We start from the raw sequence: 16,516 nt of genomic DNA, 5'->3' as shown, positions 1-16,516 counted from the left end.
TCAAGTGAACTGCGTGAAAAGACGTCGGCATCATAATCCATCGGGTATTTCTTACTTTCTTCAATTTCCTTATTATTAGAAGACGTGACACCCATGCATCAATATGTTGTTTTATAAAAAAATACATATATTAGTGAATTTAATAAATTTAAAAAAAATATTAATCAAAATGCAATAAAAGAAGAATATAAGACTTACCCCCTTCGAAATAGCCATTATCTTCAACCCCTAATAAAATACCCCACCATGGCTGATCAAGAAACAAATGCATAGTATCGTCGAGTTTGCATATGTCGGAATAACACCCCTGGCTCCGCTCATGTAGATAAAAATCAACTGCAGTCTTATCCCAAAGAGTATTATCCGTAATTGTGTCCGGTAGTGTTTTGATCTCCTTCTGAGGAATGGTACTAGACGGTAACTTATACGAAAGCCAACTCGCATCCATCATATCAGGTATGGGAGGGGTTTATCAATATGTCGACATATGACGCCATATGAATCGGGCTCTTGAACGACGGGCGGGACCTCTTCAACGATGATAGGGGCCTCTTGAACGGTGGGAGGGGCCTCTTCTATGATGAGAGGGGCCTCTTGAACGATAGGAGGAGCCTCTTGAACGATGAAAGGTGCATCAGGCCTCTTCTTATGGAGTCTTGGCACTAGTGGGGTAAACGGAGACGTAATGTCACGTGTACGATGTTTGATGCGTGAACCCTGTCATACAAGAAAAACCCGACAAAAAGCATCTACCTTATCGGGCTGCTGAAAATAAATTAATACATAAATCAGTAAATATTTAAATAAATAATGCCAAAAATAGGTTATTTGCATTTTTAGTATAGTATTAAACAAATTTACCTCATTGCGTAGAGTATGAACCTCATTCTGCAATGATGAAATAATCTCACGTAGAGAGGCCACCTCATCACGTAAAGTAGATACCTCACCACATAAAGCACCATTGTCATCGCGTAAAACATCCACCTCACCACGTAAAGAATGAACCTTGTCACGCCATGCACCATTCTCTTCACGTAAAGTACCGACCTCATGACGCAAAGTACCGACCTCATCACGTAACTCCCCTAACTCATCCCGTGGAGGTAGAGAAAAGGGAGATTAGTGTCGTGGCCTCTTTGTCAGTCGTCTATCATGAGTTGATGGTGGAGAAGAGGCTCGATGATGTGATGGAATAGGTGATGGTAGAGGTGGAGAAGAGGCTCGATCAGGTGATGGTTCTGGGTGTCGAGCTATAGAATCGGCCCGATCAGGTGATGGCTCTCGAAGTGGGGGGTGCTCATCATCCGTTCCATCAAAAAATCGCTTACTAGCTTGCCACCAATCAGTGGCAAGCTCAGCCTCTAAGGGTGTCAGCCTCTGTAATGGATAGTTGGCCTCCTAACAATATAAAAGCTCAAACAAAGTTAAACGTGTACTAGTAATAACTTGTTTATATATGGTAGTATTTGTGTGTTAACTTACATCATTCATCGTCGTATATGGTAGTAAGTCTTCCCAATCCAACATGTGGATCCTCTTCCAGGTAATAGCCCTAGGAATATCATTTGAATTTTTTATCGCATATGTCTGCATGTTGGGGAAAGCCTCAAATATCCAAATCTACAAACAATATAATACACAAACATCAGTAATTGTTAGATAATTATAAATTTGGAAACATTATATAGAAATTCTTACCTTAAAGGCCCAAGTAAAGCCTGCCAAAGTGTATTTAGAACCATCGCTCCGTAAACTTTTTCGGTCCTCAAAGGCAGACGACAACTTCTTCCAGGTAGCTTTCCATAGATATGAACCCCACGGAAACAGGTTCCATGCATTTAGGTCCTCTACTAATAATATTAGGTCCTTGGAAATAGGTTGTCTGCCCTCTTTGCATAAAAAGTCGACATGCAAAAGTAATAAGTGGCATACTCGGACAACATCATGGTCATCCATCTAAGTAAAAGCATCTTTAACAGATAATCTCTTCAAGTTGTCGACGTGTAAACTCAGCTTCTTCGACTTTGACAGCTCAGGAAAAACCCGAGATAACCATGATGGGAGGGAGATATGACTAGTGTACCGGGTTACTTCATTATGTCCGAAGCGTAGACCAGTGATTAAGCAAAACTCCTCCCGCCTAAAACAAGTATACGCCGGAGGAAAATGAAACCATATCTCTTCATCACCACGTTGTATCCTTTTGGGTAGATCGTTGGTCATGGTCTGAAGAAACAAATGGGTCAACACTGTATCTCCCCTCGCATGTTGTACATTCAGCCATGGCCCAAGGCAAGTATCCTTAAACAATTTTCTTTGTAGAGGTGTAAGCGTCGACGCAATTTTAGTGGCTATGCTTAATTTATTCCTTAAGGTAAATGAAGCCGAAAAAATTTCTACAAAAACAATAAACATACCAAGTTAGATATACCAAAAACTACAAATTATACACTATAAATAGTCATGATATTAAACAGTGAAAACAAAGCCAAATATGTTTCACACTAGTACGGTATTTACCCAAGTCATTATTCCATCATAGTACACAAAATGTATCAGATAACATTCCAGAAGTAAGCACGTATATAAACATTTAAAAGGACAACATATAGGTTTAGTGCAGGTTCAAGGACAACATAAAGAGTAGTAGTTTATTCTTGAAATTTAAATTCACAACACTGTGAAGTTAGTATTTATCTTTGTTTTTTGGTTGAAGTAATGAAATTCATTCAAGTTTTAATTTGCAGAAGAATAGTAGTTTCTGAAAATGAAAATCGCAATGCGAAAATGAAAATCACAACGCGAACATGAAAATCGCAACGCAAAAATGAAAATTGCACCTCGAAAATGAAAACCGCAACGAGAAAATCGCAACAAGAAATTAGTTTTGCTTTGCGATTTTCATTTTCGCGTTGCGATTTTCATTTTCACGTTGTTATTTTCATGTTCGCGTTGCGATTTTCATGTTCGCGTTGCGATTTTCATTTTCGTGTTGCGAATTTAAGTTTCAAAAACTATTCTTCTGCAACTGCAAATTGAAACTTGAATGAATTGCATTTCTTCAACAAAAAGAAAAAACAAAGACAAATAAAACTTCATAGGGTTAAAGACTAAACAGTTTAGCAGTATTGGCAGCAACCGAATGAATTTACTAAGCAATCTAAGTGAAATGTTTAATCTATATATTGAAATTACCAGTACATTTATCATCAATATAAGAAAAATCTAATAATAATGCAAAAATTTCAAAATAAAAATAAGAGATTAAAAAAACTAACACTCGGTGGTAGATTTTCCATTTCTGATCGGGAATGGTTGCGAGGGTGGCTCTGAGAGATGGAGATAGACATATTTCACCGGAGATGGGGACGAGTTTCGTCGAAGATGGGAACTGATGTCGCCGTAGAGAGAGAGAGATGGAGATGGGACTGAGTTGTGATTTAGGGTTTTTAGGTTATGATTTACGATAATACTGTTTATATTTGTGTTGTGAAATTAATATTGTGTTTCAAAAATAAAGCGCTTTGACTTCTGTGTTGCGAATTTGACTTCTGTGTTGCGATTTTCCAAATTCGCGTTGCGATTTACAAATTCGCGTTGCGATTTTCTGAATTCGTGTTGCGAATTTGGAACCTGGGTTGTGAATTTGAGATCGCGTTGCGAATTTGTTGTTCATTTTGGCAAATCTAAAAAAAGTTGGTTAAAATCATATATTATAAGGCATTTTCGGTCACTGAGGTTATTTTCTCTAGAAAATCGCAACGTGAATTTCGTTTTCGCAACGCGATTCTCCAAAATCACAACGTGAATTTTGTTTTCGCAACGCTAATTACCTATATCGGTAATTAGCGTTGCAAAATTCGAGTTGCGAATTTGGAGAATTTGCGTTGTGATTTACATATTATCGTTGCGATTTACCTATTCGCGTTGCGAATTACATATTATCGTTGCGATTTAACTATTCGCGTTGCAAATTTGACTTTCGCGTTGCGAATTTGACTTTTGCGTTGCAATTTTGGAACTTGCGTTGCGAATTTGAGATCGTGTTACGAATTTGTTGGTCTTTTTCGCAAATCCAAAAAAAGTTGATTAAAATCGTATATTATAAGACATTTTCGGTCACTGAAGTTATTTTCTCTAATTATAGTATATGATAACATCATTTTTTCGTCGCTAGTCCAAAAGCATAAGACTATTTTAAAATTTTTAATAGTTGGGGACCCAATAAAATAATATTATATAATTATGGGACCATTTGTATACTTTAGCCTAAAAATTATTTTAAAATTATTTTATTTTCAAATACTTTTTTTAATTAAACATTTTAGTTTAAATTTATACAAATTTAAATTCTATCTTCAAACTCACTAAAGTAAACATACTTATATGTTATAAAATTATCATCAGAATAGTTCTTTTTTTAACTTATCCACTTTAACAATTACTTGGTCATATATTTTTCATCAGAATAATCACTACAAACTATTTAAAAACAAACTAAATATATTAAATGAAATTTTGATAACTATCTAATAATTTAAAATTTTAAATAAATTTGGTTTTAAATTTTTTTGATAATTATTTAATATTAAGTTCTTTCTTCAAACTTATGAAGAAACCATTCTTATCCGTTTTTAGTTATAATCAGAATAATCCTCTTTTAACTTATCCGCTAATTCCAACATTTATTGTCTCCATGGGGTGATTGGTCATATATATATATATAATCTCTTATCATTTCTTTGACAATTATGTATATAATTATTAGGGTAAAGTAGACAAGTAGTACATCGATTATAAGGTGATGGTTTGTTAAATTCTTCGACTATTAAAAGTTATAAAATAGTCATTCAACTATAAGATGTTTCTTTGTTGTGTCATCCGACTATTAAAAGTTACAAAATGATCATCTAACTATTTAGTATGTTTCAAACTCGTACTTTTTCGTTAAAAATTTACAACAGTCTAAGTTGTATGTTAACATGTTAACTGAGATATGATAGATTTTTTAGATTATGGGATCGAATTTTATCATATCTCAGTCATCATGTTAACATCCAACTCAGATTGTTGTCAATTTCTTAACAAAAAAAGACGAGTTTTGAACATACTAAATAATTGGATAACCATTTTGTAACTTTTGATAGTCGGGAGACTGAACAAAGCAACACCTTATAGTCGAAAGATCATTTTATAACTTTTAATAGTCGAGAGACTCAACGAAGCATCACCCTATAGTCAGGGACCATTCATATACTTTACCCTAAATTATTAACCAAAAACACATTTAATTCACTATGTTGACTAAATAAAAATATATTTAAGCGATCAGAATTTTCTTTCCATTTGAACTTTGATTACCATTTTCCATTAAAATATGCAAGGTAGCCTTGACAGGTATTTAGACACACAAACAAACAGCCAATTCCCTGGCAAAGAGTCCGGTAAAAGAACAGTCACTCAAAAGCCAAGCCTGTAAAGGGTTACTAAAACCGATATTACGAGTATCACGATCATGCAATAACGATTTTACAGGGCACCAAAACCGTTATAAAACGGCCACTATTTAAATCCCTGGATACAAAAAAAACAGCCATATCTGGTTTCGAACTTTTTAATCCTGGTCAGTTCTGCATGTAAAGGGCATAAGAAGAACAGTCTGCATCCCTACAACGACCTATGAAAACTAAAAAGGAAATACATAAGAGTTACTTGATTAGAAAAAGATGAGTGATTCTCAAAAGTATTGCTTGTCCTCAATAAAAATAGCCTTGGCATTTCGGCGATCCACATAAGCATTTCTTTTTTCATAATCCGCTCCGTTGCTTTCGCTCTCATCCGAATGTGGATTGCCGTAATCGTATGTCACCTCTGTCATCGGAGGGATATGTCTCTTAGCAAAGAAAGTAATATGGAAGAGAACTTCATGGTTATGTTTATACATGATCGGCTGCCAGAAAACGTTTGGAGAGCAACTATGATTCATAAACCGAGCTACATTTCCACTGTTCTTTGAACTTATGGTTGGGGAGATGGGATATCATAATCTTCAGCAGTGTCGGAACTTTCCTCTCCTACTAACTCAGTTTCGTAATTCTATTTGAATGATTCATAGACTCGATTTGTCTGAAAAACGCACTCCTTGATTTCGCCGTCTCTCCCATCCTGCCTTGTGTTAGTTTTGTCAATTACTTCAGCAGCATATTCACAAATGAATGTACCCAAGGGCACAAGGAGCCACATTCATATATCATGGGTTTTCGACACACTAGAATCTCGTACGCCGTGTAAGGTAAATCACCTCAATTCTTTTTAATGCAGCAGCAGTTTGAGTTTCCGGCTAGGGACGCTTCACGACAATCGCAGCCAAAAGAAGGTTACACTAACTTGAATAATTTCGAGTATTTGATCGTAGATAAATATGTGAAATGAGTGGGGCCCTTTTCATCTTCAACTTTATTCACAAGTGAAACGGGTATGCTTTCCGCACCGGAAGTGTAACCCCTCAGACTGATGCGGGTAACTTGATCCGATTTGAGTTGTTACATTAGGGCTACTGTAGCAACCTATTGTAAAAATAGCGAAAAATTTAAAACTTTTATTAAAACATATAACTTATAAAATGATTTATCAGTGTACAGAAATAAAACAGATTTTCAGACTCATATAAAACAAAATACAATTACATGCCCCCTAATCACATGTACCGTACTCTGCAAACAACGCCGGAAGAACTCCCTTACTGAAGTCGATCACTGCACTGGTACAATTCTTTTAACCTGCAATGGTGAGTAATAGAGTGAGCTTCGGAAAGCTCAGTAATAAAAAAATTACCAGATGATGCTGAAGAACGTGCAAATACAAATAAACATATATTTCCTTATTGGTTCAGATATCTACATATTTTTAGGCTGAGTTGGGGTCCCATTGATATCTCAGGTAGTAACAGATAATATTCAGTTCAAATGGAAATATTTCAGATGTCTAGGTTCAGGAGATCGAATTAGGTTATCTAGTATGTTCCCGTAAAACCAGTAAAAAACTACATATTTTTTTTAAATATATATATTTTTTAAAAACATATCACTACTCCATCCTTTCACAATATGTTGTGTAAGTTCCCCAAAACCATACACCCAACCCACACAACATATAAGGCCCTGAGCACAAAGCCGAGGAACCTGCAGAAATACTTCCTTCAACAATACCCAAAATAAAACATTTTTCCGTCAGTATACAGAGATATCAGAAATCAAAACAGAATTCATATCAGATATAAGAACAGAATCCAGATAAAAAATCAGAACATAATTCATATCAGAAATCAGAACAGAATTCAAATCAGAAATCAGATAAAACATTTATGTGATTATGGAACACACTAGAGTTTCCAGATGTTATTCAGAGATATTGGATAATCTTATCAGGCAGATAAACACGGATCTTCAGTATACCGATAAAATGTTGTAATTTATAATTACTATCGGAAGAGTTCATTAACTGACTGAATCATCAGTTATTCAGAATCCTTTACATCTGAGTTACTTATGTTTTCAGATATGACCAGAGTGATTTGAGCTGCTAAGAGAGAACAAAGATTCAGGACCTTTAAAATCTATGTCGATTGATCGGATTATCAAACAACTCAAAATGAACAGCTCACAGAACGAATGTTTGTTGATTGGTCAATTCATTACCCTTCCAGGGTATTTACTCTTTAATACCAAATATTATTGTCCATAGATCATCTTCGGAATCATCGCTGAATAGATCTTAAGGAAACTAACATATATTCCAATGCTCTTTATTTCATTTTCACACTTCCACGATATCAGGAAATGCTGACGTGCTTGATTTGTAGTTCATGACCCATAAGAACATTACATCACATATGTTCATTAATGTTTCCAGACTCATCCAAATCACTTATTTAATCCTCAGTCATTGAGGTTACTTATTTCATTTAATAGTCAAGTCTATCCCGGTTACTTCAGAGTTTTCCAGAGTAATTCGAATGTTTTCTGAATTTCAGATACATATTGTACTTTCGTTCACTTCAGTTCGGTATTCATGGTTGATTTGTCGAACAAATATCAAATTCTTAGTACTGAATGCGATCTAGAGTTGAGCTGAGTTGAATACTTCCAAAATTATAATTGAGTCAAACTTGAGAAGAAGAACACACATTCAAGTAATATCTATACCGTTCAGGTACTGATATATCATTAAGGTTAATCGGCTCACTTAAGTTGTGTTCCATAATTTTTAAGGGTAGTATAACATCCATATTTACTTGGATTCCTTAATTAATCCAAAACATCTACTTGGTCTAGGCCATAAGGGTATTTTGGTCATTCTGGTGCTTAGTTTTATTCCATTAATTTCAAAGCTCGAGGATATCCAATCATTCCTGAGTTTGGTAATATTCTTGGTCATTTCCATTCCAGAGGTATTTTGGTAATTTTACAGATCTAATGTATTACAATAATTCATTCCGTCCGATCTTATTATTAAATTCAAACTTATCATTTATGTCAGTCCCTTCAAACTATTATGACAAAATATCACCATCGATAAATTATTATTCAAATATTTATTCATAACTCGGAGATTTTCGACTCAAGTGCCTTCTCAGATGTTACAACAGGTTACCAGGAATTTTCTATTAAAATACATGATCTTAATAATGAAATCTGTAATTTATCGAGTTAAGTACGAATCCTCAAAGTACTTTCTTGTTCATGGTCAACTCGGACTATTTTTTACCTCTCAAGGGCATTTTCATAATTTCCTAACCATATAATTTCAGTATTAAAACTCTTAACAAGGATAATTATAATTTAGAGATACTGGGGTTAACTGCTTTCCCGGATAATCTCTAAACTTTAAATTATTCCTTAACAAAACTTCTAGTATCTTGTACAAGCCATCTTAGATTTAAAAATCGGTTATCCAGATTTTCTAAGCAAAACCAGTATTTTCTGTACACATCAGTAGTTTCATCATATCAATATGTCTTTAAAATTTCTTATCTAACATCTAGAGTCAATTCTTATCCTTATTACAACATAAGGGTATTTTCGTAATTTTACCTAATCGAAGTATTCTCATAATTTATCATCCAAGTACCTTTAATGAGGTAAATTATAATTTACATATTCAAGACTAATTCCTTTATCACTTAAACACAAGACTTGTAATTCAATAGAATCGTAACTAATTTATCACTTAAACCGTATTCGGTTTGAATCCATCCATAATCAAACAGGCTTAATAGACCAATCATATACATTCATGCATTTATCCATTATCAACATGTTTCATAAAGCATAAAGAGGTAGTAATGTATTACATCAATTTCCGTGTCATACTAATCGACCATTTAAATTCCATTCGAATGCCCTCGATCTTGAAATCAACTTCCAATAATTCCTTTTATACATATCAACTGAAATTTCATTAAAAACGGAGCTTAATTACGAAAAATATATCGAATCGGTTGATAAATCAGGGAAAACAGCTTACCAGGTTTGAATTTGGCGAAACGGACTTCAGATTCAAATTCAGGACGTCGAAAAACATAAAATATGACTTTTTCGAAAATTTTGACTTTTTGGTTAAAGTCAAAGTCAATGGGTTTGACTGACAATTTTGAGACTTTAGGGTTCGAATTTTGAAAAACGAACTTCAGAATCGGACTCAAGACGTCGAAAAACATAAAATATGACTTTTCAAAAATTTTGACTTTTTCAGTCAAAGTTAACGGTAAACGGTCAACGGGTCGGGTCAAAACTAGGTCAAACTGCCCCAACAGTTTCCGAAGCTCCCCCACGCGCTGTCCCTGCACGTGAACAGTCCAATCGAGTCTGAAAAATTTCTAAAAAAATATTTTATGGCATTTTGAGACACTTACCAAGCTCGTTTCACAATTTTGAACGGTGGAGAGCTCGATTCTGAAACGTCAGAGACTTTGACTTCCTCACCCCTCCATGCGTCGGTGACGACGGAGCACACCAGTGGACTCAAAATGATGCAAGGAACACGATGGTGTGAGAGGTGTCGAAAATGGGTGGCCGGATCGACGTGAATCGACGAAAAACTAACAGAGATTGAGTTAAAACCGACGATACTTCCAGTTTAAATTTACGACAAAAGACGCCGATTCATGTAACCCCCCAGACCGATGCGGGTAACCCGATCCGATCCGGGAAGTCACATTAGGGCCACCAGAGCGACCCACTGTAAAAATAGCGGAAAATTTAAAACTTTTTATCAGAACATGTAAACTTATAAAATCATTTGTCACTATTTAAAAATAAAACAGATTTTCAGACTCGTATATAAAACAAAATACAATTACATTCCCCCTAATCAAATGTATCATACTCTGCAACAACGCCGGAAGAACTCTCTTACTGAAGTCGATAGATGCACTAGTACAATCCTTTTAACCTAAAAAGGTGAGTAATAGAGTGAGCTTCGGAAAGCTCAGTAATACAGAACTACCAGATGATGCTGATGAACGTGTAGATACATATAAATATATATTTCCTTATTATTTCTGAACATTTATAGATTTTTATGTTGAGCAGAGATCCTACTGATATTTCAGGTGGTAACGGACAATGAGCTTTCATTTCAGAGAAATATTTAGGATGACTGAGTTCAGGAGATCATAATAGGTTATCTAGTGTGTTCCCGAAAACCATGTAACTTTTCAGATCTTTTTAAAACATATATATATATATATATATATATACCCCCATCCCCACACATCATACTGTGTAGGTTCCCCAGAACCATACACCCAACCCAACACATCATATAAGGCATTGAGCACAAAGCCGAGGAACCTGCGGAAATTCTTCCTTCAACAATACCCCCCAATTAAAACATTTTTCCGTCATTAAACGGAGATATCAGAAATCAAAACATAATTCAGAACAGATATCAGAACAAATTTCAGATCAGATGTCAAAACAGAATTCAAATCAGAAATCAGATAAAATATTCATATAAGTAGGGAACACACTAGAGTTTCCAGATATTATCTAGAGTTACAAGATAATCTTATCGGCCAGAGAAACACATATCTTCAGTTTACCGATAGAATGTCGGGAATTAGAATCACTATTAGAAGAGTTCAATATCTGACAGAGTCATCAATTATTCAGAATATAATTTATTAAGATCATCTTATTCGGATAATTTTCGGAAGCTTTACAAAATCTGAAGGGTATTCAGAATCTTTACAATCTATGACGATTAATCTGATTATCGAACAACTCCAGATGAATAGCTTCCAGAACCAATACTTATCAACTTGTCAATTCATTAACCGTCCAGGTTATTCACTCTTTAATACCAAATATTCTTATCCATGTATCATCTTCTGAGTCATCACTGAACATATCTTAAGGAGACGAACAAATATTCTAATGGTCTTTATTTCATTTCCATGTTTCAACTATACCAGGAAATGCTGACGTACTTTGATTTATGGTTCATAATCCATAGGGATGATACATCATATAAGTTCATCCGAGTTTCCAAATTTACTCCAATCTCTTACTTAATCCTTAGTCCTTGAGGTTACTTAGTTCATTTAGCATTCAAGTCCATTTCAGATACTTTGGGATTTCCCAGAGTAATTAAAATGTTACTGAATTTCAGATATATGTTGTACTTTCGTTCCATTCAATTTGGTCTTCATGGTTGATTTGTCGAACAAACGTCCAATTCTTAGTACTGAATAAGATCTAGAGTTGAGCTGAGCTTAACACTTCCAAAAATTTATCATCGAGCCAAACTTGAGAAGATGAACACGCATTCAAGTAATATCTATGCCATCCAGGTATTGACATAACTTTAGGGTTGATCTACTCATTTAAATTGTGTTCCATTACTTTTAAAGGTAGTCTAACACCTATGCTTATTTGGATTCCTTAATTAATCCAAGATATTTACTTAGTATAGGCCTTAAGGGTATTTTGGTCATTTTGGCATTTAGTTTTATTCCATTCATTATAGAGCTCGAGGATATCCAATCATTCCTGAGCTTGGTGATATTCTTGGGTCATTTCTATTACAGGGGTATTTTGGTCATTTTACAAATTCAGCCTATTTCAATCATTTTCTTCCGTCCGATCTTACTATTAAATTCAATGTTATCATTTATTTCAGTCCTTTCGAACAATTATGACAATAGAGCACTTCGACAAATTATTCTTCAGGTATTTACTCATAACTCGGATATTTCTGGGTCAAGTGTCTTCTCAAATTTTACAAACGGAATATCAGGAATTTTCCTGAACTAAGTCAGGATCTTAACAACCAAATACGTACTTAAATTGAGTTAAGTACGAATCCTCAAAGTACTTTCTCATTCAAGGTCAACTCAAACTATTTTACCTCTCAAGGGTATTTCCGTAATTTCTTAACCAGATAATTTCGATATTAGCTCTTAACAAAAAATAATATAATTTTGAGATCCTATAATTAATTGTTTTCTCGAACCTTCTCTGATCTTGAAATAATTCCTTAACAGACTTCTAGTATCTTCCATAAATCCTCTTGGGGTTAAAAACCGGTTATCCATAATTTCCAAGTAAACTACATTTCTTATGCACATCAGTAGTTATATCGGATCAATATATCTTTTCAGAGTTATTAACCAACTTCCAGGGACAATTCTTGTCATCCTACAATATAAGGGTATTTTCGTAATTTTACCCTATCAGAATATTCTCATGATTTCTCATCCGAGTATCTTTAATATTTAATCTTTAATGACATATATTATAAGCTACAGATCCGGGTTGATTTCTTTATCACTGAGCACAAAATTTGAAATTTAATTATAACAATCCCTCAATTTCTTATAAAAGTCATCTGAACCATAATCAATTTCTGAACCTTTTTACCGTATTCAGATCGAGTGTATAAATTAATAAACTACACAAATGAGACCAACATTATCTTAATCATGCATTTACCAATATTCACATGTTCCATAAAGCATAAAGAGGTAGTAAAGTATTATCTCGATTTCCGTACAATACTGATCGACCATAAAATTCCATTCGAACGCCCTCGATCTTGAAATCATCATCCAATATTTCCTCGGATCCATAGCAACAGAAATTATATCAGAAACGGAGCTTAATTGAGACAAACAGATCTAATCGGGTGATAAATCAGTGAAAAATAGCTTATCGGGTTTGAATTTGGTGAAACGGACTTCGGATTCGGATTCAGGACGTCGAAAGCATAAAATATGACTTTTCGGAAATTTGGAATTTTTGGTCAAAATCAAAGTCAACGGGTTTGACCAGAAATTTCGAGGCCTTCGGGGTTCGAATTTCGAGAAACGGATTGCGGAATCGGATTTGGAACGTCGAAAAATGTCAGGATAAGTATACTCAGTCAAAGTCAAAGGTCGTTTAATGCCCGGTCAAAGCCAGTCAAAGTTTTGGTCAACAGTGGTCAACGCCGGTCAACGGTCAACGGGTCGGGTCAACGGGTCAGGTCGGGTCAACGGGTCGGGTCGGGTTAACGAGTCGGGTCGGGTTGTGACCGGTCAAACCGGTCAAAACAGTTCCAAAACTGGTCAAACCAGTCATTTTTTCCTTCCCCACGCGCAGTGGCGGCGTGTGGGGCACGTGAATAGTGCTAAATTCCCGGAACAATTCCTAAAAATTATTTTGAGCGATTTCGAGATACTTACAAAGCTCGGTTCAAATTTTTTGAACGGCGGAGAGCTCGATTTCAACAAATCGGAAACTTTGACCGCTTCACCTCCTCACGCGCCGCCGTCGACGGAGACCAAGGATGACACCGCCAGACTCGAAACGATGCAAGGAACACGATGGTGCGGGAGGTGTCGTAAACGGATGACCCGATCGTCATGAATCGATGAAAAACCAACTAAAACCGAGTTATTACCGACAATACTTCCGATTAAAATTAACGACGAACGGCGATGATTCACAACGAAAGGTTTGAGAGGTTTTGTTCCTCGGTTGACAACGAACACGATGGTGGTTTCGGCTCATCGATCAGAGGTCGGACGGCGAGTAAATCGAAGTTGAAATTTGGTTGATCGGAGAGGGAAAACTGGAAAAATTTATGCTTATCTGCGCACGTGGAGAGTTTATAATTCTCTCCTATAGAAAATTGGCTAAATTAATAGTTTAACCACTAAATTTCATGTACTTCTTAAAACGGTCTATCAACTTTGAAAATATTCAATTTAATCCTCAATTTCTTCCAAAATTCCAATTAAATTCACCACTTTATAATTTCTTAAATTTAGCTCCTAAATTGGGGTGTTACAATTCACGACGAGAGGTTTGAATGATTTTATTCATCGGTCGACAACGAATACGATGGTGATTTCGGTTCGTCAAACAACGATCGGACAGTGAATAGATCGGAGCTCAAAGGAGGATTGAGGGGAAGAAAAAATAAGAAATAATTCTGCAGAAACATACCGAGAAAGGGGTTTATAATTTATCATATAAAAATAGGTAAACTATGAGTTTAGTCATTGAATTTCCTACACTTCTTAAAATGATCTGCCAACTTTGAAATTTTACAATTTAATCATCAATTTCTCCTAAAATACCAATTAAAATCAATACTTTATAATTTCTTAATTTTTAGCCCCTAAATTGGGGTGTGACAAGAAGTGAGGTCGGGAAGTATAAGTCCATCCCTTGAAGGAAGACCTTTCCATTTCTGAATCAATTTCCAAGTCGCAAAAGCGTCTTGTTGCCCAGGGATCCTAACTAGTTTATACTTGAACATATTACAACCCGATTTCCCCTTCTCCATCCATTACTGCTGGACCTTGTAAAGCCCATCGTATACATAGACCTTCGACGTTTGGTGGGAGGTATCCTGAAAACCTCGAATGACTCTTACTTCATTGGCTCGGTGTAAGTTCTTTTCCAAAGCAAGATTGCCCCTCACAAGCTTCTGATCGGATGCTTCTTTATCACCACTGGCATTCCCACCATGACCAGTATATACCAAAACATCGGTATCTTCGACATCATCATCATACCCTCCGGATGAAACGATGCTTACAGCCACTCGTTCTCCCTCTAAATCACCCTTCATAGGCATGGGGTCAATACCAGCCATGCACTGAGCATGCAACCCCACTAAGCACAACTCCAATCGGAAGAAGAAAATGTCCCCGATTTCAACACCAGGAACAAATCCGATTCTCTTTCTCGTGTTAGTCCGCACCCCTTTGCTCATCATTATGTTGCTAGCTTTAAGCACTGAACGCTTAATAATCCCAGAATGAGGTTCGGCGCTGTCTTATATTTGGCTAAGCTTTCTCCTAAGTGCATCAAACCTCCAAAGCACATTTTCAACCAATTCCTTGGTCCCGTCATCTCGCTTAGATAAACTAATTCCAGGATTGAAATCAGTAACAACAGTGAATGCAAACTCAAAAACTTTCCTTTTCTTCACTTTCTTTTTAACAGAACTCGACCCAGCTGACTTATATTCATGCACATTTTGGCCATTAGAAGCCGGTGGTTCCGCTCTAAATGACCGAATCGGCACAGCAGGATAGAACTCGTTTTGATTAAGACCAGGCATTGAATGGGATCCTTGTGGTCTGCTAAAGGGGAAAATCGGCGAAAACCCCGACGGAAGTGGGCCATTAAGAGGAGCACAAACGAAAGGTGGACCGTTAGACACAGCCGGGAACTGAGGAACCAAAGTACGCAACGGTTTTATATCCAAAACTTTAGATTTATCCCCCTAAATTTGGTAGAACCATGTTTATACCCGTCCCTTCTTCCATTACAAACGAAAAACTGAAGCTTTTTCAACCAAAATTCTCTCCCTTTTTTCCACAGAACCCAGTGATATCCTCTTCAGTTTTATAATCCTTAACTAGTTTATGCACAAACTAAAGCTCCAATGTGAACCAAAATTACACAAAATTCAGTAAATACCCACTTCATTTTTCTCCATCCTTACTTGTTTATGCACAAAACAATGGCCTACACGAAACCAAATTACACAAAAATAAACCTTTTAGAACAAAACAAAAAGAATCATTTTTTTCCTGAACCAGGAGATACTCATTTATCCATTACTTCGCTATGCAAGCAAAAAAGCAATGAAAATACATAGATTCACTAAGAGATTAGGGTTATGTTGCATACAAAGAGAGAGAAGAAATTATTAAATTCGAAATTATTAAATTCGAAATTATTAAATTCGAAATGAACACAGACAAGAGGTGATTACCTGTCGAAAGAGAGACGAGAAGCTTTATTGTAAGAATTATTTCAGTTGGAAGTGCTTCCGAGTTTCGCCCGATTTAAGACGGTGGCTTCTTTTCAATTTTGGGTAAACTGCATAATTAGCTTAAGTATGAATAGGTTTCGCCTTTCAGCACTAAAATTTAAAAAAATAATAAAATCTACAATAATGTTAACGTTTTATAACAAATCGGTCCCTTAACAAATACGTAAAATGTTAT

General features: G+C 35.6%; 2 protein-coding genes across 2 annotated transcripts; both read right to left on the bottom strand.

Moving 5' to 3' along the window:
* Nucleotides 1-5,740: 5,740 nt before the first annotated feature.
* On the bottom strand, nucleotides 5,741-16,103 carry LOC120168939 (histone-lysine N-methyltransferase, H3 lysine-9 specific SUVH1-like). Its single transcript, XM_039177190.1, has 4 exons — nucleotides 14,854-16,103; nucleotides 14,696-14,742; nucleotides 6,468-6,501; nucleotides 5,741-5,953 (listed from the first exon to the last, which is right to left on the bottom strand). The coding sequence occupies exons 1-4, from the start codon at nucleotides 15,271-15,273 to the stop codon at nucleotides 5,741-5,743; spliced, it is 714 nt and encodes a 237-aa protein (XP_039033121.1). The 5' UTR covers nucleotides 15,274-16,103.
* On the bottom strand, nucleotides 15,334-16,002 carry LOC120168938 (histone-lysine N-methyltransferase, H3 lysine-9 specific SUVH3-like). Its single transcript, XM_039177189.1, has 2 exons — nucleotides 15,988-16,002; nucleotides 15,334-15,732 (listed from the first exon to the last, which is right to left on the bottom strand). Exons 1-2 carry the CDS (start codon nucleotides 16,000-16,002, stop codon nucleotides 15,334-15,336), a joined length of 414 nt encoding a protein of 137 aa, XP_039033120.1.
* Nucleotides 16,104-16,516: the final 413 nt, after the last annotated feature.

Source organism: Hibiscus syriacus, unplaced genomic scaffold (assembly GCF_006381635.1).
Source record: "Hibiscus syriacus cultivar Baekdansim isolate YM2019G1 unplaced genomic scaffold, ASM638163v2 tig00111741_pilon, whole genome shotgun sequence".
NCBI lineage: Eukaryota > Viridiplantae > Streptophyta > Magnoliopsida > Malvales > Malvaceae > Hibiscus > Hibiscus syriacus.
This window is presented reverse-complemented; position numbering and strand designations above follow the sequence as displayed.

What these genes read in the sequence shown, in the direction of transcription:
- LOC120168939 (XM_039177190.1), bottom strand. Translation starts at nt 15,273, where the DNA reads ATGATGAGCAAAGGGGTGCGGACTAACACGAGAAAGAGAATCGGATTT. An exon ending in TATACGATGGGCTTTACAAG is followed by an intron (nt 14,743 to 14,853) that starts GTCCAGCAGTAA and finishes AAATTGATTCAG; the next exon opens with AAATGGAAAGGTCTTCCTTC. An exon ending in AAAGCATACCCGTTTCACTT is followed by an intron (nt 5,954 to 6,467) that starts GTGAATAAAGTT and finishes GTTTTCTGGCAG; the next exon opens with CCGATCATGTATAAACATAA.